Source organism: Myxine glutinosa, chromosome 5 (genome assembly GCF_964187855.1).
Source record: "Myxine glutinosa chromosome 5, kmMyxGlut1.1, whole genome shotgun sequence".
NCBI classification, from domain to species: Eukaryota; Metazoa; Chordata; class Myxini; order Myxiniformes; family Myxinidae; genus Myxine; species Myxine glutinosa.
The window spans coordinates 141,397,912-141,420,645 of record NC_136265.1 but is presented as its reverse complement, the minus strand read 5'-3'; the positions used below and the strand labels follow the sequence as shown (position 1 = coordinate 141,420,645).

The 22,734-nt window shown below is 44.4% G+C and overlaps 1 protein-coding gene and 1 long non-coding RNA gene across 3 annotated transcripts in view; one reads left to right on the top strand and one right to left on the bottom strand.

Moving 5' to 3' along the window:
- LOC137426970 (guanylyl cyclase C) overlaps positions 1-22,734 on the bottom strand; it is a 445,743-nt gene that overhangs the window by 205,416 nt on the left and 217,593 nt on the right. For both annotated transcript variants that reach the window (XR_013623586.1, XM_078778805.1), the window contains exons 15-17: positions 19,352-19,462; positions 9,101-9,187; positions 7,324-7,453 (exon numbers count right to left, since the gene is read on the bottom strand). Coding sequence is in view for 1 of the 2 variants with exons in the window: in XM_078778805.1 (XP_078634931.1) it covers positions 7,324-7,453; positions 9,101-9,187; positions 19,352-19,462 (328 nt within the window). In the remaining variant the exon portion in view is untranslated. The remainder of the gene's footprint in view (positions 1-7,323; positions 7,454-9,100; positions 9,188-19,351; positions 19,463-22,734) is intronic.
- Positions 1-22,734, top strand: part of LOC144892388 (uncharacterized) — a 229,959-nt gene that overhangs the window by 85,764 nt on the left and 121,461 nt on the right. The gene's annotated exons all lie outside the window — the stretch shown is intronic.

The following is a 22,734-nucleotide window of genomic DNA, read 5'->3' as shown; positions in this document are numbered from 1 at the left end:
AAGACCATGGAAAATGTGAGGAAAAGACAAAATATCAGCCTATCAACATCTTGGAAACAAGCATCAAAATTAATTAATAGACCGAGTTTTACTAGAGCTGAGGTCTTTACTGAGAACTTTTGTGCGATCCATTTGATTAAAGAGAGTATTGAAATGGACAAACCTATTTATATTGGAACATCAATTCTTGATTTATCAAAGTCATTAATGTATGATTACTTTTATAATAACTTGAGGAAGAAATATCAAAATGATGTTAATCTACTTTATATGGATACAGATAGTTTTATTTTGCAAATTAATACTGATGATGTTTATTCAGACATGAAAAAGGACATTAATATCTATGACACTAGTAATTACATACAGTCCAGAGAGTGAGTTGTTCTCTTCTAAAAATAAAAAGGTGATTGGAAAGTTTAAGGATGAATTAGGAGGAAATGTCATGAGTGAATTTGTGGGATTGAGGTCTAAGGCTTATGCTTATAAATACATTGTGAATAACGTTGAAAAGACTGATAAGAAGTTAAAAGGTGTAAAGAAAAATGTTATTAAAGAAACAATAAACTTTAAGGATTATTATAACTGTTTAACAACAAAGAAAGAAGAGTTTAGAAAGATTAATGGAATAAGAAGTTATAAACATAAATTATATTCAGAAGAGGTGAATAAGAAAGCATTGGGGGCTTTTGATGACAAGAGGTTTATTTTAGAAAATGGAATTGATAGTCTCCCTTATGGTTATATAAGTATATAAGTGATAAGTTAAAAAGGGGGTGGGGGGGGGGAGTTAGGGATTTTAACGGGCTACCGCCGCCTTTTTACTATTATATAAATGATAGAACCAAGTACCAACCAGACTAAAGAGTGGAGGTGTAATCAACCTTGGTATATAAATGGTAAACATAACGAATGTGAAAAATATCAAATAGGTATAATTGAAAAGACAACTGGTAAAAAAATTTACAAAACAAATAAGAGAATTAATTTAAATACCGGTGAATTGGGTAAAAAAAGATGGAAATATTTTTGAGTGGACGGAAAACTTTGATGGTTGTCAGGAAAATATATACTTTAATTTAAAAATGGTATGTGGCACTGGAGGCGCTCAAACAAGAACATTGAGGGAGGTTTACCATTTTAGCTTAGCTCAGTTAAAATATCTTAATAAAGAACCAAACTCAAACATCTTTTTTGTTAATATATTAGATGGTGAAGGGAGTGGCAAGAGAATTAAATTATTTCCCACACATAAACAAATATTTGTAGGATCGATGTTTGAGTGGTCTACTCGGGATCATTGATAGTAAGAGTACCATAAGACCAAGGGGGAATCATTGTTTGAGTGGTCTAATGAACAACAATAAGGATAGGTATCAAAAGGCTAAAAGGTTCGTAAAGAGGTGAGAGGAAAATTAACATGTAAGTGAATGGGTCGATGTTTGAGTGGGTCAAAGATAATCTGCCAGATGATATGTAGAAGAAGGATTATAGGTCTATAAGGGAAAACAAATATTTGTAGTGTTTGAGTGGTCTAATGAACAACATTAAGGATAGGTACTATAGACAAAAGGTTCATAAAGATTAGGGTGGGAGAAATAGAGGTGTTAATGGGCAATGAGGTTAAGAGGAAAATTAACATGTAAGTCAATGGGAAAATGAGTGTGTCCCAGAAGCAACATATATACACTACTCATGCTGTCTTCCGAGAGTGACAAGATGATGGGAGGGAGCTCAGATTCACAACACTTCTCATGTTTGATGATGCTGGGTATGATTAATCTCTTTATTCCCTTTACACTATTTAAGTTCAATTTGATAAGTATATTTCTCTGATTACTTAAGATTTTAATATATTTCAATTTGCCATAGTAATTGACTTCGAAAGCAGACAACAGTACTATAACTGACACTGAATGTACCAATATATGCATGAATTGTTATCATGGTTATTTCTCAAATTGGTAATTAAAATGCTGTATACTGTATCTTTACAGGTGAATAGACAATGGATGAAACTCAGAAGCCAGCCAAGAGGCCTCATCTTGAGGAGAGGACCTGCATCATTTTTTTCAGTGAAAGCACCACTCAGTGAACTCACCAAACCAAAGGATCTGCAGTCCATAGAAGTGCGACAGAATGCTGCCAGGATACAAGACTTTGATGCCATCCTTAATATCTGTGCCAATGAATATGACTCAAAACTATGGTTTCATAGGAACTGCCGTTCGTCTTTTCACACAAGAAAACACTCACTAGCTTTTCCTCAAAAGAAGACTTCTGCTGCCAGAGATCCGCGGACATCCAGGCGTGATGGCCCTAGTTCATCTCGTGTTATGGATCAAATTTGTATTTTCTGTGACAAGCAAACCAAATACATCACAGGATTCAAAACCCGTGAACCACTCATGCAGTCTTTGGAGCTCCGCTCTGATGACAAGGTTCGACAAGCAGCCGTTCGAAAATCTGACAACAAAATTCTTGCCATAACATCACGAGAACTAGTGGCAGCAGAAGCCCACTACCATAAGACTTGTTACAGAAATTACACAAGGGATGAGAAGCCCAAAGTTGTGACTGCTAGTATGCCAAACGAAGATGTGGCCTATCAAGAAGCAGAACAAGAACCGTATATGATGCTATTCAAGTACATAAGGGACACTATGTTCATTGATCCTCAGGCGGTTCGACTGACTGTCCTAACTGACAAACTTGAAGAATTCATGAGAATCTATGGCTACCATGATGTGAAGAAACAGACCAAAAATCATATTCGGCGTAAGCTAGATGCAGAATTCTGTGAGTCTCTCCACTTCATCAGTGAGGCAAATGGTAGGATTCTTGTATATCCTGACAATTTATCAGTTGCACAAGCTGTTGGAGACAATGCCATACTCAAGGATAAGGTTCAGGAACTGGAGTCCACACACGACATTAAACATATCATTAACCAATCGGCAGTCCACATCAGAGGCCAAATCAAATCCATGCCAAAGATACCATGGCCCCCAAAACCTGATGAACTGAATGCAGATTATGTAAAGCTGCCTGAATCGTTACTCTTGTTTCTAAAAAACCTTCTCATTGGCGACTCGGCAGAAGGAACACCACGACTCCAGAGCGAGATACACTCTCTTGGTCAAGATTGTGTTGCGACAATCTGGGCGACAATTCCTGCCAAGCACATATTGTTGCCATGGGGAGTCAAATCGCTGACTGGGAATGTGGAACTAATCCGAGTTTTGAACCGATTGGGACACAGTATATCATATTCAAAGCTCGAAGAGCTGGATACTGCGCTTTGTCTCCAAAAACAGGCACAGGAAGCTGACAAGGGAGTGATCTTGCCATCAACCAGTCACCCCTGTGTCCCTACTGCTTTGGCATTCGACAATATTGATCGACTAGAGGAAACACTGAGTGGTGGAGGAACATCCCACAGGGTGAACGGCATCATTGTTCAACCACAGGTTTCCACTGCCAGATTGCCTGAGAAAGAAGTGCCTGTTGTCAGCAAGAAAAGCTGGAGCATAACTCCAGTAGCACTTGATGTACCCGAATATAATGAGCTACAATATGGTTAAACTCTTTGAGACAACTTCAAAATCTATATTAAATTGAGTTTTAACATGTTGTAGTTAGTGTAACCTTATATCACGATGTACCACGAGTCTCGGAAACAATTTAGATTGGTTTGATAAAGTTGTACCTTTAAACATGCTTGTTTGAGGATTTTTTCTGTTTTGCGACCCCTATCTCACATTTTTAGATCTACAGACATTAAGCTACTCTCCAGAAATGTCCATCATGTTGTTTTGTGTTACAGATACATATAGCTAACAGAAAATAAAAAAAAGGCTGGGGCCCTCTCATGGTAGCAATTGTCACAATTTGGCCAAGTAGCGCATGGACTACTTCCCCATGGGTACGCAAACAGTTTGTTGCGGTAATTTGGCGAGAGTGCATCGATCACATCGCTCGACCCAGGTAGCTACATCCTGTTGGAGCCCTGGCCAATAGAAGCGTGAACGGACCAAGTGTTCAGTCCACTCAATTCCTCGATTCTCAGGGTTGTCATGCAGACACTCCAGTGCTGTGTCCTGCAAGCAACGTGGGAGGAGCAAATGTTTCATGACACATTCCTTCGGATTCTTAACACAACAGAACAGACCATTTCTCATCTCGAAACGGTTCCACTGCCGAAGCAGTTTTAAAGTACAATCCGGCAGATATTTTTTTTCTGCTTTCGTCGGTCTTCTATTCTGAGGCCAAAGTTTGAGTATGGTCCCAATATCTGGGTCTTTTTGTTGTAGTTCTACAAGTTGTTGGGTCATCAACACAGGGAATGGACTCGTCGTTTTGGGCTGCAAATCAGAGATCTATGGAGACACTGTGGGTACCTGCTGCTAAATTATTCTGAATATCCGCTGGCAGTACGGTTGTCCCACACTTCATGGCCAATATTTCTATTGCTGCTGAAACTTCAGTCACATCATAGTTCCTGATTCTGCACAGTCCATCTGCAGTGGCATTGTGCTTCCCTGGGCGATAACGGATATCAAAATCAAAAGAGGCCAGAGATGACACCCATCGTTGTTCACAGGCTGGGAACTTGGCTTTGCTCATGATATACAGTCACGTGAAAAAGTAAGTACACCCCATGTAAAGTTTTGACTTTTTCAACATATTTCAACATACAGCTATTTGATCCTCATTTCAACAATATTGATAGATAAAGGTGATATAATATAACAAATATCATGAAACATTTACATTTTGTAGTCCATTGTATAATTTAAATAAACATAAATGCAAATTTCACATGTGGGAAAAGTAAGTACACCCTTGGCTCTAATAGGTGGTATTGCCCCCTTTGGCAGAAACAACCTCAAGTCGGCATTTCTTATAACTGTCTACCAGTCTCTGACATCGACTGGGAGAAATTTTTGCCCATTCCTCCATGCAGAATTCTTTCAGCTGTGCGATGTTTGAGGGGTTTCTTGCATGCACAGCTCGTTTCAAATCCCCCCACAACATCTCGATGGGATTTAGATACAGGTTTTGACTTGGCCATTCCAGAACCCTCCATTTCTTTCTTTTCAGCCATTCCTTGGTGGATTTACTGGTATGTTTAGGGTCATTGTCATGTTGCAAGGTCCACCTTCGGTTGAGCTTCAACTTTCCGACAGATGGCCTCACATTATCCTCAAGCACCCTTTGGTACAATGAAGAATTCACAGTGGATTATATGATGGTGAGCTGCCCAGGCCCTGATACAGCAAAGCTGCCCCAAACCATAATATTTCCACCACCATGCTTTGCAGTTGGTATCAGGATCTTGTGGTCAAATGCTGTCTTTGGTTTTCGCCAAACATGTCTTCTGGTACTGTGGCCAAATCGCTCTACCTTTGACTCATCTATCCAGAGCACATTGTTCCAGAAGTGCTGGTCTTTGCCTAGGTGTTCATTGGCAAACTTTAGTCTTGCCCTGATGTTCTTTCTGGACAGCAAAGGTTTCCTCCTGGCACACCTCCCATGTAGATCAAATTTGTGCAGCCTCTTTCTAATGGTAGACTCGTGCACTTTGACATCAACAGTGGCAAGAGCTACCTGTAGGTCCCGTAATGACATTCTGGGCTTTTTAGGGACTTCTTTCAGCATCTTGCGGTCTGTTCTCGGGGTGAACTTGATGGGGCGGCCTGGCCTGAACAAGTTGGCAGTTGTTTGGAATCTTCTCCATTTGTAGATGATCTTCTGGACAGTCGAATGATTGATTTCAAATTGTTTGGAGATCTTTTTAAATCCCTTCCCAGACTCGTAGGCATCTATAACCTTCTTTCTGAAGGCCCCAGAGAGCTCTTTTGATCTAGGCATTGTGATGCCGCACACTTCAACAACAAAGAGCAAACCAAACTAAATGTCTGAGGTTTAAATAAGACAGGTTCCTCCAAGATCCTCTCTAACGATGTTCTAATCATTTGCACCTGAGCTGGTGCACCTGATTCTAATTTTAGGTATTTGAAGTAGTGATAAATGTAGGGGTGTACTTACTTTTTCCAAATGTGAAATTTGCATTCATGTTTATTTAAATTATACAATGGACTACAAAATGTGAATGTTTCATGATATTTGTTATATTATATCACCTTTATCTATCAATATTGTTGAAATGAAGATCAAATAGCTGTATGTTGAAGTATGTTGAAAAAGTCAAAACTTTACATGGGGTGTACTTACTTTTTCACGTGACTGTATGTCAGGGGATCCATGACGTTTTCGTGATCAACTTTTAATCACCATGCCTAGTCGATGATACACGTAAAGTATCGAGTCGATCGCTTCGGTGGTTTTGGAGAAAATGTTCTTTTGGGGTTTCAGGTTAAAACCAACATGGCTGCCAATTTGCACAAAAACCCACTTGGCACAAAGACACAGAAATAAAGAACGTAAAATACGAGTCTCAGAGCGACACATAATAGATGCACATCAAAATGTAAAGCCACCATTTTAATTAATAAAACCTGTCAGTGTGGGTCAGTCAGTTGACATTCCTATCGGACGGAACCCCTGGTTCATTATGTGAAAAACCCAGGTTCAAATTCCAGATCTCAGATGCCTATCCAATGTCCCACCAATGTTAATGCAAGCGTACACTGATGTCTACAAATGTCTTGATCTTGCATGTGATTATTGTACAAGCTCCACTATGAGCCTTAGATCAATATTAAACAACAGCAACATTGCATATAATGCCTCCATCATTCATCTGTGGAGGCATGAAAAAAATCATGGACATCATTGTGTCATTGTGGAATTCATTGTGGAATCCTTGGCATGAGGGATAATTCCTCAAGTTTCCACATGACAAATTTTCGAGATTATATCAGCACAAACTTTGGTGTTTTTGCAAATGGTGTTTTAGGAGCAGTTTCTCATAGATCAATCATTACTTTGCATGAACAAATAATCACCTTGACCATCATTTTGCCAAAAAAGTTCAAATATTGCATCCAAAGTAGAATCAATTGAGGTTACGTGGATGCATCGGGCTTGCAGGATATTTTAGAGGTTAGCGCACTCGTCTCTGAGCTGTCGAGCCAGGATATGATTCTCTACCCAACTACAAACCCTCGCCGTGGTGCTTACAAATTACAAATTCCTGCTCTAACCTGCAGTGGGCATCACCAGCACAGCTCTGTCTCCTAGAAATGATGTAACCTGCAGCCAGGTGCTATTTTAAGCAGGCAATGCTATTTTAAGAGCAATCCATGAAACTTGCTGATTTACCAAATTCATGTACAATAATTGAAAATTAATTCCCACCTGTTTGATAATTTTCCACAGCCAGAGTGAAATCCGTGACCTTCACCACCATAGAACTGTCCACAACGCAGTTTGTGGACTTCAAGTGTCCATGTAAGGTGTTGAGTGTGCTGTGAAGATACGCCATTCCCTTGGGTCGAACAACAACAATAACAACACACTCGATTTTAAAAGGAGGTGGTGTTAAAATGACGTGCAGGTATTAAAATGTTATCCCAATTCTGTGCATGCAGGAAATCATGCCTCCTACATTACTTTTACACATACATATGTATCGGTAGGGGATCACGTTTGTGAAGTTTCATGTTGATCGGATAAGGCTAGTTTTTCGATGCAAGATGGCTGCCAAACCACGTGACCTACGACATCATCGTTTTCAAACCATATGCAGCAATGTTGTTAGATGACATTTGTAAAGTTTCGCATTGATAGGGTAAGCGGTTTCTGAGGTATAATTATTTAATATTTTACTTCAATCCAATATGGCTGCCACACCTACATTACATCCTGCATTACATCCACAACAATGAATATGTCACATTACATGATTATTTCTGCAAATTCCAAACACAAGTTTTCATTCCACAATGCTCATGAATTCAGCTACCAGAAGGTAAAAGTTTTTTTTAAAGTTCATCTACATACAGGACATGAGTGCCATCAATGAATAATAAATGCAAACATTTATAAACGAACATAACACGAAGTAAATACTGTATAATACAAGTCTAAAATTTGGGTCAGATTATAAAAATACCAAAACAAACTTTAGGGTGGGGGAGGGAAGGGGAAGGGGGATGGAGAGGGAAGACATTGAGCCGCAGGTCTGTAGGACAACCATATGGCCATGCGATCGTTCTCAATGACAATAGGACAATGCAGGACAATAGGCATCGACACATGACAATTCCTACTCTTTGACACATTCAGAACCAGTCTACAAGGAGACAACTTCAAACCAAGACACAATTAATGACAAACCACTGAAAAGCAGGATCATAGGATAAGATTCCTCCCCCTTTGTCGTTGGATTTGATCAGCAGCTTCAAACTTATCAATGACATTGCCATCGAGCACACAAAGATCAATGAACTCATCATGACGGAACAGAGCAATTCGGTTCTTTCATCGACCACCACGACGATTTTGTGATGAAGACGATATTTTTTCAATGACACCCACATCACAGTGAAAGAATGTTGGAGAAGCAGCATGGCATGATATGGCACTTGTCATTGGGTAAGAACAAAACTTGAGATATTTGACAGCAGGAGCGGCGGACGCAGCCGCAAGGTTAACGAGGGGGCACCTGGCTTGGAAGTGACATGAAAACCCGGGAGAATGTAAATGACAGTTCTCCATGGAGTGGAAACTTTTTCCCTCAAAGGGATAATCATCCCACACCACCCAACATCACAACAGGAATAATAAATAGGGGTAGGTAAAATAAAAAATATATAAAAAACTCCATCAAATGGTGGCCTGGTGTTGGCCAATTGGTTTAGGTGGCTGGCATAAAATCTTCGGGTCTTGAGATTGAGCCCCTGTCGTGCTGCTGAAATAACACTAGGTGGGATGACTCAGCCTGTCATCCTTTCAAGGTTGGCAAAATGGATACCAGCATACTGGGCTAATAAGCCATTCGAGTATCCTGCGTCGGAGTGGCGACCCATCCAGTGTGACATTCCAAATTAGTACTTGCCATACTAAAGCGACAAATGGTGCAACATTCAAAATGTATAATTAAATTAATCTGCAATTAATTTAAATGACACACCTTAGCTATTTCATTCATGGTGGACACCTTCCAATGCCAGTCGACGAAGCTGTTCTCTGGGTACGTCATCCTATCCTCAAGAACATCCTGCAAAGCCCCATGGGAAGGTTCTATCAACAGGAGTTATTGATTGAAAGGGCAATATATTGATTTGAATGACAGAAAGTCAACTAGAGACCAAGCTTTGAAAGAATCCAGTTGTGTAATTATTGTTCCCTTCAAACTGTAATACAAGGAAAAACAAAAAGGTCCGAAATGAAAATGCAATCAATGAAAAGCAAAGCAAAGGGATTTAGCTGCTGAGGGACATTTCAGAATTTCATGTCAAATGCATCATCGGACGAGGATTTTATCTGCAAACCATTTCTGGTACCCGAAAGAAAAGTGAATTCATTTTGCAAACTAGCCACGTGGTTTAAAATGATTGGCAGCTGCGGCCTATTGTAGGATATTATAACTGGGGAGTAAGTGACAGTGAGAAGATGCATCTCTAACCCAGGACCAGAACTTTAGAAGCTTTTCTTTAAATTGGTCCAATTTTGCAGGTAAGGGCCCACTTCAATGCAATAGATATCTTCAGTCTGATTCAGTGACAACAAGAACAAAAAGACAAAAAATACCATAGCCCCGTGGTTTAATAATTTTGTTATACAGAGTTAAAGGCCGCCAGTTGGCCATCTTTGGTCAGAATACAAAATAAAACCTGCATATGTATTGTCGTGTGACTCCCCCTCGGTGAAGACCGGGGAAATCACGGATATCAATCGAGCTTACTTGAGGCATTCGGGTCAATGGCGGATTTCACTCTATGTGCGGGAGGAAGAAGGAAAGAAGAAGCAGCGAGATTTACCTGACGGTCCGCGCGGTCTTCAACCTGCGAAAAGTAACTCACAAACGAAAACGGAATTATGTACAAAAATAAATGATTTATTATTCGGAACCCGAGAACAATGGACGCGACGGTAAATAAATAATGTTCCTAAATTGGGACGTCCCCACACCAGACTTCTAAAACAGGACAAAGGAAGAATTAAATAAAAGCAATCGTTGTGGCTCTGTGTGGTGTGGCTTATCTGTCTGGATGCAGCGTCCGTCAGGAATCGTCGGGCTTGAGCACCATCGTCCAACGCAGGCCTCCCTGTGCCCCGTTCACCAGGCCTCGATGCGTCCTCGCTCGCGCTCCACCAGGCCCACGTACGCCACTGCCGGCAAGCCTCGCGATCCCGTGTGTGAACGCCGGGCAAGAGGATCGTCGGTGCTCCAACATCTCTCCAACGTCCAACAAGCAAGGCAATCTTCGGATCGCAAGGGAAGAGGTCCAAACGGAGGGAAAGGAAAAGAGGTCTGGGCAGGAAGGAATCCAAAAAGGAGAAGCTAAGATGCTGGCGAGCGAGTCGTTTTATCACTCGTCGTCTGACATCAGCTCTCTCTCTCTCTCTGCCAATCAGTGCGTCGCTTCTTGGTGGTCTTTCGCGCCCTCACATGTCGCCGGCGCTTCTCCTTCAATCAGTGCATTAGTTCTTGTGGATCTTTCACACCCTCCTCACTGATTGGCCAAGCGTCTCGCGCCTTTGGTGCTAGTGTCATCGGTCGGTGGCCTATCAGTGTCGCATTTCCTTCATCTTCCTTCCTCTCCAATCGGTGCCCTGGTTGTTACTTGCCCCTCCCCTGGCCAATCAGGAGTTCTCCTGGGCGTGGCTCCCGGCCTGCCAGTGCGATGTTTTCTCATCGTGCCGGCGCTGTGTGCGGCCGCTTTCAGTCTGTTCGTCCAGTCAGGTTTTATTATTAGAGGGAAATTAATTAGTGTGTATGCGCTAATGGGCCTAACTAATGTATGTGATGTATTGTCATAAGGGACACCGAAACGATCACAGAGGGGACGACATACAATGGAATCTTATCCTTATGCCATAATTCTCGTTAACAAGCCCCGCCCCCTCGTGGCGGGGACACAGACAAAAGCTTAATCCGACATCCGGGCTACACAGAACTTATTACATTGAGATGGTTCTTCTTCTTCACGACATCGGAGCACCTACCGATGCAGATCTACCTGGATCTATATAGCCCCCTACCCCACCGACATAACAGTATACTCTGATGTATTGCCTTTATGCCAAGTTTGAACAAATTCGGTCCATGTTTGTCTGAGAAATGGGTGGGGACACGTTTAAGAAACATAATGGCTGCCAGTCGGCCATCTTGAATCTGATCTCGAAAAAATGGCGTGCATATGTAACCCATCATTCCTTTTCTGTGTGCCAAGTTTGAACAAGATCGGTAAATTCATGTCTAATAAATTGAGGACGTGTTCAATATGTTTTTGTTTTTTTTACAACTAAAATGGCCACCAGTCAGCTATCTTTGATCGTATCGTGAAACAAAATGATGTGCATATGCATACTGTCATGTATTGTTTTTGTGACAAGTATGACCAAAATCGGTCCATACATCTCCAAGATATGGTTGCGGATGCACGAGACCAATTCCTTAAGCCCCCATTTGGACTAAGTCCAACCGGGATTTAAAACATGGACTGTTTGGCTGGAATACCACAGGCCATGGTGGCGAAGTCAGCTATGGAGCCTTGGAGAGGGGGCGTTAGACGTTTTATTTGGAACCTCATTGGGAATGGTGCAAAGTAGGGGCGTGTCCACAGTTCATTGTGATGTCAGGGTGGTTGCCATTGGTTACAATAAAATAAAATAAAAACACCTTTAGAGGCCATTTTTCCCCGCAAGCGGGGGTTGGCCTTTTTCGGGAACTGTGGTTGTTGTTGTTTTTCGGTCCCATTTTTGAAGCAACAGGTTACAATGGTTATATTGGGAAACAATAAAGACTTGCATCGGAGAAGCGGCAGTAGGTTGGTTGTCGTGCACCAGAGATGACATGCTTTCTCATCATGGTCTTGCTACTCCTCGGGGATTATTTCTCGGAGGTGATTACAAATCGCCATGTTTGTTCATTATAGCCTTTGAAGGTTTGAAGTTTCACTGTACATGGGGTCACCACATTAGTAATATACCATGATGGTCCCAAATGGGGCAAAATCCCTTACATGACTCTTCATGGCCACAGAACCAGCGAAAGGTGTATTGTTAAAATAAATTTTTTGCAAAGTACATTGCTGGTGACTGAACAACACCTAAAAAGAACATTGATAATAACAAGTTATTACAAACTTGGTGAACACAAAAATAACAATACAGAATTAAAATATGATTATCACCAAAAATACAATTATGATATCACAATTGTCAATCACATCAATTACCTCTTCAACTAAACTTCTGTCGGTATTAATTTGCATTATTATCAAGAAACTGGGCTGGCAGGATAGTTTTGATAAATGTGCATTCACTTTTGAGTTGTCGAGCCTGAGTTTGAATCCCAAAGCAGATATAATCCTGATCCCTGAAGTTTCACACACAGGGCGATGCATCAATGTTTGTGCCATCCATTGGAAGCACGTTAAACCAGAGGATTGCTCTACCAACACTGGGATGCATTGGTGGCCGTTTGACGATGCCATGGTGACTTTCTCGAAGAGGAGAAATGCATAACCGGACCGCCAAATTAATTGAAACTGCTGCTTTACACCAAATGAGCACGACACCAGCGGCACATCTTGCAGGGGGCAATGCAGCAGAAGCATGGCATGCTCCTATAATGATGCAGAGTTGCATCCACATGCTGCATTGAAATGATCAAATGAAATCATGTAACTACATTTTTGTCATCATTACACTTATATCAAAAACATCGCAATAATCGCTGCAATAATATTGTTGCGGTTTTGAGAACCCACACTTGTAAATATCACATCATTAAAGGTTAAAGGTAGCACCCCATAGATAGGCCACAAGCAACACGTAGGTCACCATAGGACATCAGTTATTTCTTAGTATGTGTTAGATAAGGCCATTTTCCAATAGTTGAATCTGCGTTGCATCAATCAAATAAGAGTAGGCCCCATCCGTTCATTTTGCCAGCCTCCCCTCCAAGCGACGCTATTAAGCGCGCTCCCCAGTCTGTGTCCAATGGCCCCTCCCAATTTGGTACGCTCCTTGGCTGCAGCCTTCGCTGCCCGTGAGCTCGCTCAATGCCGCCATAAGCCACGAGGTGAAGCCCGGAAAAAGGGGGCGGAGCGCCAGGGAGGAGGTGTGGCCACGTCATCCAGCCGTCAGGGCGGGGCCGGTAAGCAATAACCAGCCAACCAGGGCTGGAGTGACATCGCCTGACAGGGTGTGGTTGGGGCTGGTGGAGCGATCGCTGGCTTGACTTATAAAAGCCAGCGCACAAAGCCCTTTGAGAGGACTGCAAGGAATCGCGCTGGGTGAGAGGACTGTGCGGAGAGGACTTACAGCGGAAGCTTGTGCTAAGAGGACTGTGCAGAAAGAACTCGCTGGCGCTGATTACCGGAGGACTGGCACAATTTGCAGCGTGATAAAGGACTGATCATTGTGGAAAGCGCTGATGGTATTACGGAGGACTGTCGTGATTACAAAGGACTCGTGAGTATAAGGACATTGGGGAGGGGGCGTTTGGCGCGAGTCGTGCGCATATTACGTACGCCAGTATACCAGTATACCAGCCTTCCCCCGTCATTACAAGTGTCCGCTCGCATTACGCTATACGAAGAGCTGCCTGCCGGGTTTCGTCGGCTGGACTGGAGCCTGGACATGCTGTTGACTTTCCACCCTACCATCTGCAATCCGCGTGTGAGTGTCTGTATGTGAAACGGGCCCGTTTGTCCAGAGAATAAGTTAAGCCTGTAGTTAAGACTGCCCTGTGTATTTCTCCTTCCTCTTTCTTTCTTGTACATTCTTTCGTTTCCTCTTCTTCTTGGTACATTTGTCAATAAATTGTTCTGTTCTTCCTATTTTCCTGATTTCCTCTTATCCGATCGCATCAGTCTTTTCTCCATTGGGTAAACGTGGCACGATCGGAACCGCTATAATCGGGTTAGTCATTGTTAACAGCTCGGATCGCGGATTGCTATCCGCTCGGCAATATCCCATCAATATCCGTGATTCGAGCGGGAGTTATTCCCTCGTTTCCGGTCGGCGTTAGTACTTAGGTAGTAGCGAATCCCTAGGCCTAACAAACCCTACCTAACGCCACGCCGGGAAGGACGTTATAACTTCCAGGGTCGCATCGGCCAGATCAAAGACAAGAGGATAACCCCCCTCTTGATAAGGGGAGAGCCGTCGTTTGAGATCCGTAACAATATTAATCATTATACTTGTATCATCATGAGCTGAGATCACTCCTTTGTGACGGTACTCAACTTCGGGCAAAATTGGATATCTCACTTTGAGGGTAATATTCGCACCAATTAATTTGATTAAAATAAAAGTGAATAATCATTTTTAATCTGGGCTCAAACAAAGGAAAGTTTTATCTCAAGGACTTGTTGTCACCGTCAAAGACCAAATGATAAATTGAGGTCTCCCTTACGCTCTTGTCAAACTCATCAGAGACAAGAACTCAATCAAAGCGCGTACGACTCTGATATCTTTCCAATAGGAACTGCGACCCTGCCGGTCCATGTGTTACGTGGTCCTCCCGGTAACTACCTGGTCTTGGTGACCCCCGGACCGTGGGAGGACCCTGCCAGAAAGATATATGATTTATACGCTTTCGTAATGCAATCAATATGAAAGACACAAACAATTCAGGTCAATAAGCAACCCCACACCAAGGATCCGGATTAATTAATAATATATTCTCAATCCATCAACAACAATCAACAATCAATCAACAATATTACTAAGATGGCCATCTCATATATTTCCCCCCTTTCCCCACTCACGACCCCTCAATAGTCACTGTCCCTCACAATGTCTCTGGGCCCCTCCAGACCAAGGTAAAGGTCGACTTCTCCGCACACGGGCGGTTGAACGGACCCCTGGCTGACGTGCTCCAAACGTGCACGTCACGTACCGGGAGCAGCTGCTGCAGCGCACACCTCCTTGCAAAGCAAAGCGGGCAAAGCAAAGCGCAGCTCGCAAAGCGCGCGAGGCCCAAGGTGCGACCCGTACACGCCCTCGGAGGCGTCAAGGCGAACAGTGCCGGACGCTTGGTTCCTTCCAGGAAGCCACGGCAACCTGACACGTAACAGGCAATCACCCCGCGCAGGTAACTCCTCTCGCCAGACGGGCTTTTCAAACTCAGCGTTCCCAACGCTAATCAATATCGACACCGCTCGCGTCGGAGCTGGGCGAGGAAGAAGAAGATGGCCGCTTCTCCAGGACCTCGTGTCTTCTTTTCTTCTTCCGGTTCACCATCCCGTTTCCGGTCTCCTGTTATCAGGAGCGCCTCTAACCATTTAACCACAACAACCTTTAATAGAATAAACATTAATAAGCAATGACCTGAATAGTAATTCACCTAAATCCGGAATCCGTAACACTCCCCCCCTTCAAGAAAGAAAGTTTGAACCCAGCAAAAACTTTCTTTGCAGGCCAATTTTGATAAACAAACAAAATAACTCCCACCCCAAATCATCAGTTCCCCCGGGCACAATTATCACATCTCAAAAACAAAGCAACAAAATTTCACAAAACCCCCAGAGATTCCAACGGTAATTCACTCTGGACCAAGCGTCAACACTTCTAGTTTCTCTTGAATGCGGGTTAAGGGGTGGTGACCAAAACCCCAAAGTTAAACAACTCGATAGCACTTTTTAGGGAGGCCAAGCTGAGTATACACTACATGGACGCCTTAAGGAATGTGGAGTTCACGGTTAGTCCGGGGAGGAAAGTTCATTACATGGATGCCTTTAAGAACGTAGTGTTCACGGTTAATCCGTGCAGGAAAGTTCACTACCTGGACGCCTTTAAGAACGTGGCGTTCACGGTTAGTCCGTGTAGGAGCCCAGGCTCGGCGGCTCCGCTGTATATAGTGCTTCAACTTCTCCGGACTCCAAACAGTTACGGTGGGATCACTTGACCCAGTAGTCACCTGACTGGCGGTCTCCGTCTCGGCCAGTGCTCTGACAATCATTCTTTCGTGGGATGCCGTAACTCTGGGAGCCTCCATAGTAATATCGGCTGCTGCCAACACCAAAACTACCGCCAAATTGTCCTCTTCTGTAGACCTCTCGACGCCTACGAAATGCCTTCCCTACTGTTATGGTCCGACCCTCCAAATCCGTACCATTCCAATTCTTCTCTGCCTCTCTGGCGTCTTTTGTGCTTGCAAACGTGACAAAGCCGAACCCTCTTGACCGTTGCGTTTCCCTGTCTTTTACCACCCGCACTTCCACCAGCGGCCCATATCTGTTGAAGACAGAGGTCAGAACTTCTTCCTCTGTGTTGAAGTTCAGTCCCCCTACAAATAACTTGGCACTTTTGTCGCCATCCCGAGCTGGGGTGGTGTTATTTCCCCTGCGGTGCTCTTTACCCACCCTCGGGTTACCATAAATTTGCCGCCCCCCAGCCAAATCATTCCCGATAATCACAGATACTCCCTCTACAGGAAGCGTGGCTTGTAAACCGACGGTGACCGGTCCTGACACCAAATCGGATTCCAAATGGATGACATGAAGTGGGGCACTAACACAGCCACCAATCCCTTGTAACCGAACACTATCACCAGTTGCGGTACTCTTTGACAATGGCAAAATGCCTTCAAGCATTAAGGATTGATGGGCTCCTGTGTCCCTCAATACCCTAACAGGTCTTGAGTTAGTCAAGTCTCCCTCGAGTGAGACCAACCCCTCATAAATAAATGGTTGGTAACTCTTCTGTGGGCGATTTCTTACGCTTGCCATCGCATTCGGAGTTGTAATAGTCGGACTCCGCTCTGGGTTTTCCCTTTTCATGAGGTAACAACTGGACATCAAGTGTCCAGGTTTCTTGCAAAAAGCGCAAGTAGGCCCGGAGGAAAAACTCGTGGTCTGCCTCGGGCCCCCCGGAAAATAAGTTTGTCTTGGGCCCGTCGCCCTCTGATTTCGAACAGTTCGGGTATCAGCGTTGTCCCCATAATCATCTCGAGGCCGCCGCCATGTATTGTCGTTCTCTGCACCTGCTGTTCCACAACTCCCCTGCGGAAATCTAGGCGAGGAGTTAGGTTCGTGGACCCCTATCCGGTGTGTTAAGGCATAATCATCTGCCATGGTGGCTGCGTCCCACAACTTTGGTACTTTCTTTTCCTGCAGGTACACTTTGATGTCCTCGTGGACACACTGTTGAAATTCCTCCACCAGCATCAGGTCACGCAATGCTTCGAAGTCGTTCCCGACTCCTTTCGACTCACACCACCGATCAAACATGTTTTCTTTCACTCTGGCAAACTCCACATGGGTCTCACTCTCCCTCTTCCTGGCATTCCTGAATTTTTGCCGGTAAGCTTCAGGAACCAACTCATACGCTTTGAGAATGTGCTTCTTCAATACCTCATAATCTGCACATTGGTCCATTGGTAGCGCCGAATAAATCTCTTGAGCTTTACCCACCAGCACACTTTGCACTAGTATGGTCCAGGCCTCCTCCGGCCAGTTTAACTGTCGAGCCACTTTCTCAAAGTGTGGAAAAAATTTAGCGACTTCCCTTTCACTGAAGGGTGGAACCAGCCTCACATGTCTGCCCACATCCCAGGTTTTCTGGCTAGGTGTCGGCCCAGTCAGCAAGGGTGGTACCTCTCCCCGTTCTCTCATTAACTCCAGCTCCTTGAATTTAATTTCTTGCTGAAGCGCCATGTCACGTTCCTTTAATTCCCTTTCGGCTTTTCTGTCCTCTGCTTCGAGTTCCCTTGCAGCTCTCCTCTCCTCTGCTTTTCTCCCTTCTAACCTTTCCTGGAGTTCTCGTTCCACTCTCCTTTCCTCTTCTGATCTTTCCTTTTCTGCTTTCCTTTCCTCTTCTGATCTTTCTTTTTCTGCTTTCCTTTCTTCTTCTTTGATGCGTTCCTGGCTCCGTAATTGCAACTCCAGTTTCCGGAGCTCCACGTCTTCTGGTTCTTCGGGTAGCCACTCCCAGGCTAACTCGTCCCATGTTCCTAATCCCACCATAGATTGTATCACCGCGGTCTGCAACTCTGCCTTCCTCAAATTAGTTCGGACCTCCAAGTTAAAATGTTTGGCCAATTTCAAGAGGTCCGACTTTAGTAACGCTCGGAACTGTGCCTCACTCGGGGTTACCGCAAAGTTCTGTGCCACAAACGCCATGGTGCCTATCGTTAACACCTGTTAACCTTCACCCAAGACTTTACCACAATTTCCCAAAAATTTACCAATTAATACTTAATTAATAAATTTTAATGAATAAAAATATTATTTTATTATTTTATACAATTTTATATCCCGGAATTCAATTGGACGAGCCCCCAATTCTGTTACGTGGTCCTCCCGGTAACTACCTGGTCTTGGTGACCCCCGGACCGTGAGAGGACCCCGCCAGAAAGATATATGATTTATACGCTTTCGTAATGCAATCAATATGAAAGACACAAACAATTCAGGTCAATAAGCAACCCCACACCAAGGATCCGGATTAATTAATAATATATTATCAATCCATCAACAACAATCAACAATCAATCAACAATATTATTAAGATGGCCATCTCATATATTTCCCCACTTTCCCCACTCACGACCCCTCAATAGTCACTGTCCCTCACAATGTCTCTGGGCCCCTCCAGACCAAGGTGAAGGTCGACTTCTCCGCACACGGGCGGTTGAACGGACCCCTGGCTGACGTGCTCCAAACGTGCACGTCACGTACCGGGAACAGCTGCTGCAGCGCACACCTCCTTGCAAAGCAAAGCGGGCAAAGCAAAGTGCGGCTCGCAAAGCGCGCGAGGCCCAAGGTGCGACCCGTACACGCCCTCGGAGGCATCGAGGCGAACAGTGCCGGACGCTTGGTTCCTTCCAGGAAGCCACGGCAACCTGACACGTAACAGGCAATCACCCCGCGCAGGTAACTCCTCTCGCCAGACGGGCTTTTCAAACTCAGCATTCCCAACGCTAATCAATATCGACACCGCTCGCGTCGGAGCTGGGCGAGGAAGAAGAAGATGGCCGCTTCTCCAGGACCTCGTGTCTTTTTTTCTTCTTCCGGTTCACCATCCCGTTTCCGGTCTCCTGTTATCAGGAGCGCCTCGCCTCTAACCATTTAACCACAACAACCTTTAATAGAATAAACATTAATAAGCAATGACCTGAATAGTAATTCACCTAAATCCGGAATCCGTAACACATGCTACACCTAATTTCCGCACGAGTACGACTTTCGATGCCCGTACGTACCCAGAGTGAGCCCCGGTTGCAGTACTCGAACACAGCATATGTTGTGGCGATGCTGTTACAGCTTGTTGTGCCGTAGAACTTAGCCAGGTTTTCTACATCCAACATGGTGAACTGGTGGAGACAATCAGTGGGGTCACTAGGGCTGGTGTCACCCGGTGCGGTAACTCATGGTGTCCCCCCTCCCCCCCCCCCCCCCCCATTAGTCAGATTCACTATGTTAACAAATATAATTTCGTTCAAAATTTTGGGAGATGAACAAACATGTATATTTTTGGAATCATCAGAGCATGGAGAATCCGAAAATCAATGTTGGCATTTGCGCAGACACAGATTTTCAAAATGGCCGCCATAAAATACATATTTTGCGCTATCTCGGCTTCTAGTCAACCTAGAAACTTAATTAAATATGCTAATCCTATGTTTTCTGGGTCAAGGAATCCAATAAAGGCATAAAAATAGTGCTCAGGATTATAGAAAAGCAACAAACAAAGGTAATTGAAAACCATTGTCTTTATAATTTGATATAACTGTATTATATAACACATGATATTGCAAGTCCTTTGAAGTTATAGGTATGGGTTTATAAAGCAAGAAAGCAGCCTTGTTAGTATCAGATTGAACTATATGAACTATAAGTCCTGTACACAGGATTATTATTATTTATTTATTATTTATTTTTTTTGTATAAAAGATCGAGGCTCGTGAAAGAGCGAACATTTATCACACAGAAAGACAAACCGACAAACCGACACATAACCGACAAACCGACACATAGAACAAATAACATCGGGAGCGGTAGACAAGATGGGGAGAGAGGGGGAAGGACACAAACACAACACAACACAACACAACACAACATTTTAGAGCAGGAACCGAGAGACATGGAGACATCGAGAGATCTGTGGGAGGGAGAGGGCTTTGGGGGGGAGGCATGGGAAAGGGGGTGGGAGAGGCATAAAACATATGGACACTGCCAGGACTACCAGGAAAGAAGTTGGAATTACAAACAAGGTGGATCTGGGGTGAATTAGTGGGGGTAGAAAAGATCAAGGTTTTGGATGGGGGAAGATAAGAGATGGTGGTGAACAGCTGTTTTAAAGACCTGGAGGGAGGAGTGGGATTGAAGGGAGTGTGGGAGTTTGTTCCAGAGGCGGGAGAAAAGAGGAATGAAGGAGTGAAGGTGAGCAGAGAGCCGAGATTTCGGCAGTTTAACCATCAGAGGCTTGCTGGCAGATCTTGTGCGACCTGTAGGAATATTTGGGGGACAGAGCACAGAGAGAGCTGGGGGAGCAAGGCCGTAGAGGAGTCGGTAGAAGACGGAAAGACCACCAACCTGCCTGCGGTGAGTGAGTGAGAGGCCCTTGGAGTTAGCTTCATCACGGGAGATTCCAATGATTCTGAATGCTTTGCTTTCAACAGCGTGAAGACGAGCTAGGTGTGAGGCAGGAGCACCAGCCCAGAGGGGAGAGCAGTATTCCATTGAGCTGCGGATGAAAGCCTTGTACGTGGTGAGGAGCTCAGGTGTGCCAAGGAAGGACTTCGCACGACGGAGGATGCCCAGTCGGCGACTGGCTTTGCAGGCCAGCTTGGAAATGTGGTTTTCCCAAGAAAGATCATGGCAGATAGTGAGACCCAAAAGCTGCAGCGACAGAACTTCTTGGAGAGGATTGTTGAGAAAGTAGATGGGAGGGTTGTCCAGTCGATCTTTTCGGAGAGACATAGTAAGAGTGTGAGATTTGTCAGGATTGAAAGACATGTTCCACTTGTTTGACCAGTCTGTGATTTTGTCCAGGTCTTCAGAGATTGAGGAGGCTGCAGACTGCCGATCTGAGGGAAGAGGAATGGAGCGGCAGAGAGTGGAGTCATCAGCAAAGAGATAGAGAGGATTTTCCAGAGAGTCGGAGAGATCATTGATAAAGACCAGAAAAAGCACAGGGCCCAGCACACTGCCTTGGGGAACTCCAGCCTGAACAGGAAGGGGAGATGAGAGAAATCCATTCAGGGCCACACGTTGACTACGACCAGAGAGGAAGTCCGCAAGCCATGCAAGGAGATTTCCATGGATACCATAGGAGTAGAGTTTGGTGAGCAGAGCTGGGTGCCAGACCGTATCGAAGGCACGTGATATGTCGAGGGAGACAGCTCTGATTTCCTGTTTGGCATTGAGGACCTCCATCCATTGTTGAGACAGGAGAAGCAGCATGTCCAGAGTAGAGTGACCTGGTCTGAATCCAAATTGATGATCAGAGATCAAGCCATTGGAGAAGAGGAAAGATTTCATATCCGAAGCAATGATGGATTCCATGACTTTGCTGATAATTGGGAGCAGGCTGATTGGTCTGTAGTTAAAAGGATCTGTTTTTGCACCTTTTTTGTGTAAAGCGGTAATGTTTGCTGATTTCCAGGATGCTGGCAGATGACCTTGAGCAAAAGATAGGGTGAAAAGAACAGAGAGAGGGTGAGATAGAGCGGCAGAGCAGGATTTTAGGACCCGTGGGCTGATGCCGTCTGGTCCAGTTGCAGAATCAGAGTCGAGGTTAGACAAAAACTCCTCCAACTTGTCAGGAGAGAAGGACACAGAGTCCAGGAGCAGTTGGGTTCGACTGGGAAAGGTGGGAACAGAGAGAGATGGGTTTGGGACTAAAGATTTTGAGGCAAACACAGAGTTGAGGCATTCGGCTTTGTCACGTGCGATGTCAACTGTGTGGCCATTTGAGGTAAGGGAGGGGATGGAGGGGGAACAAACACCAGAAACGGATTTGACCAGACGCCACCAGGATTTGGAGGAAGGAGACAGGTTTGAGAGTTCGTTCTTGAGTGAGGAGAGATAGTGCTTCCTGGCACTCCTGAGGGTAGACACACACTTGTTCCGAGCTTGGTGGAAGGAACTGAGATTGCCTTCAGTTGGATTAGCCTTCCAAGAGGCAAAGGCAAGTTGTTTCAGGGCAACTGCCTCACCACAAGATTCGGTGTACCATGGACGGGAGGAAGGGTAAGACAACTGAAGACGAGATGGGATAAATCTGTGCATGAGAGAGATCAGTTTGCTTTGGAAGAATTCCCAGGAAGAATTGATGTCAGAGGCAGTGGAGATGGGAGACCAATCCAGACGATTGATGGCTGCTTGAAGCCCGTCCCAGTCGGCCTGAGTGAAATGCCAGACTCTTCGACGCTGAGGAGGCTCTCTGAGAATGGCCAGAGAGATGTCCACTTTGACAAGCACATGATCAGAAGAACCGATTGGAGCAGAAGAAGAGCAGCAGACATTAGCAGGGAAGTTTGTCATAACCAAATCTAGAAGAGAAGAAACTCCATTGGCTGAGATCCGGGTCGGGAAATTGACAGATTGTGTCAATCCCAGTGAGTCACAGAAGTCCTTTGCT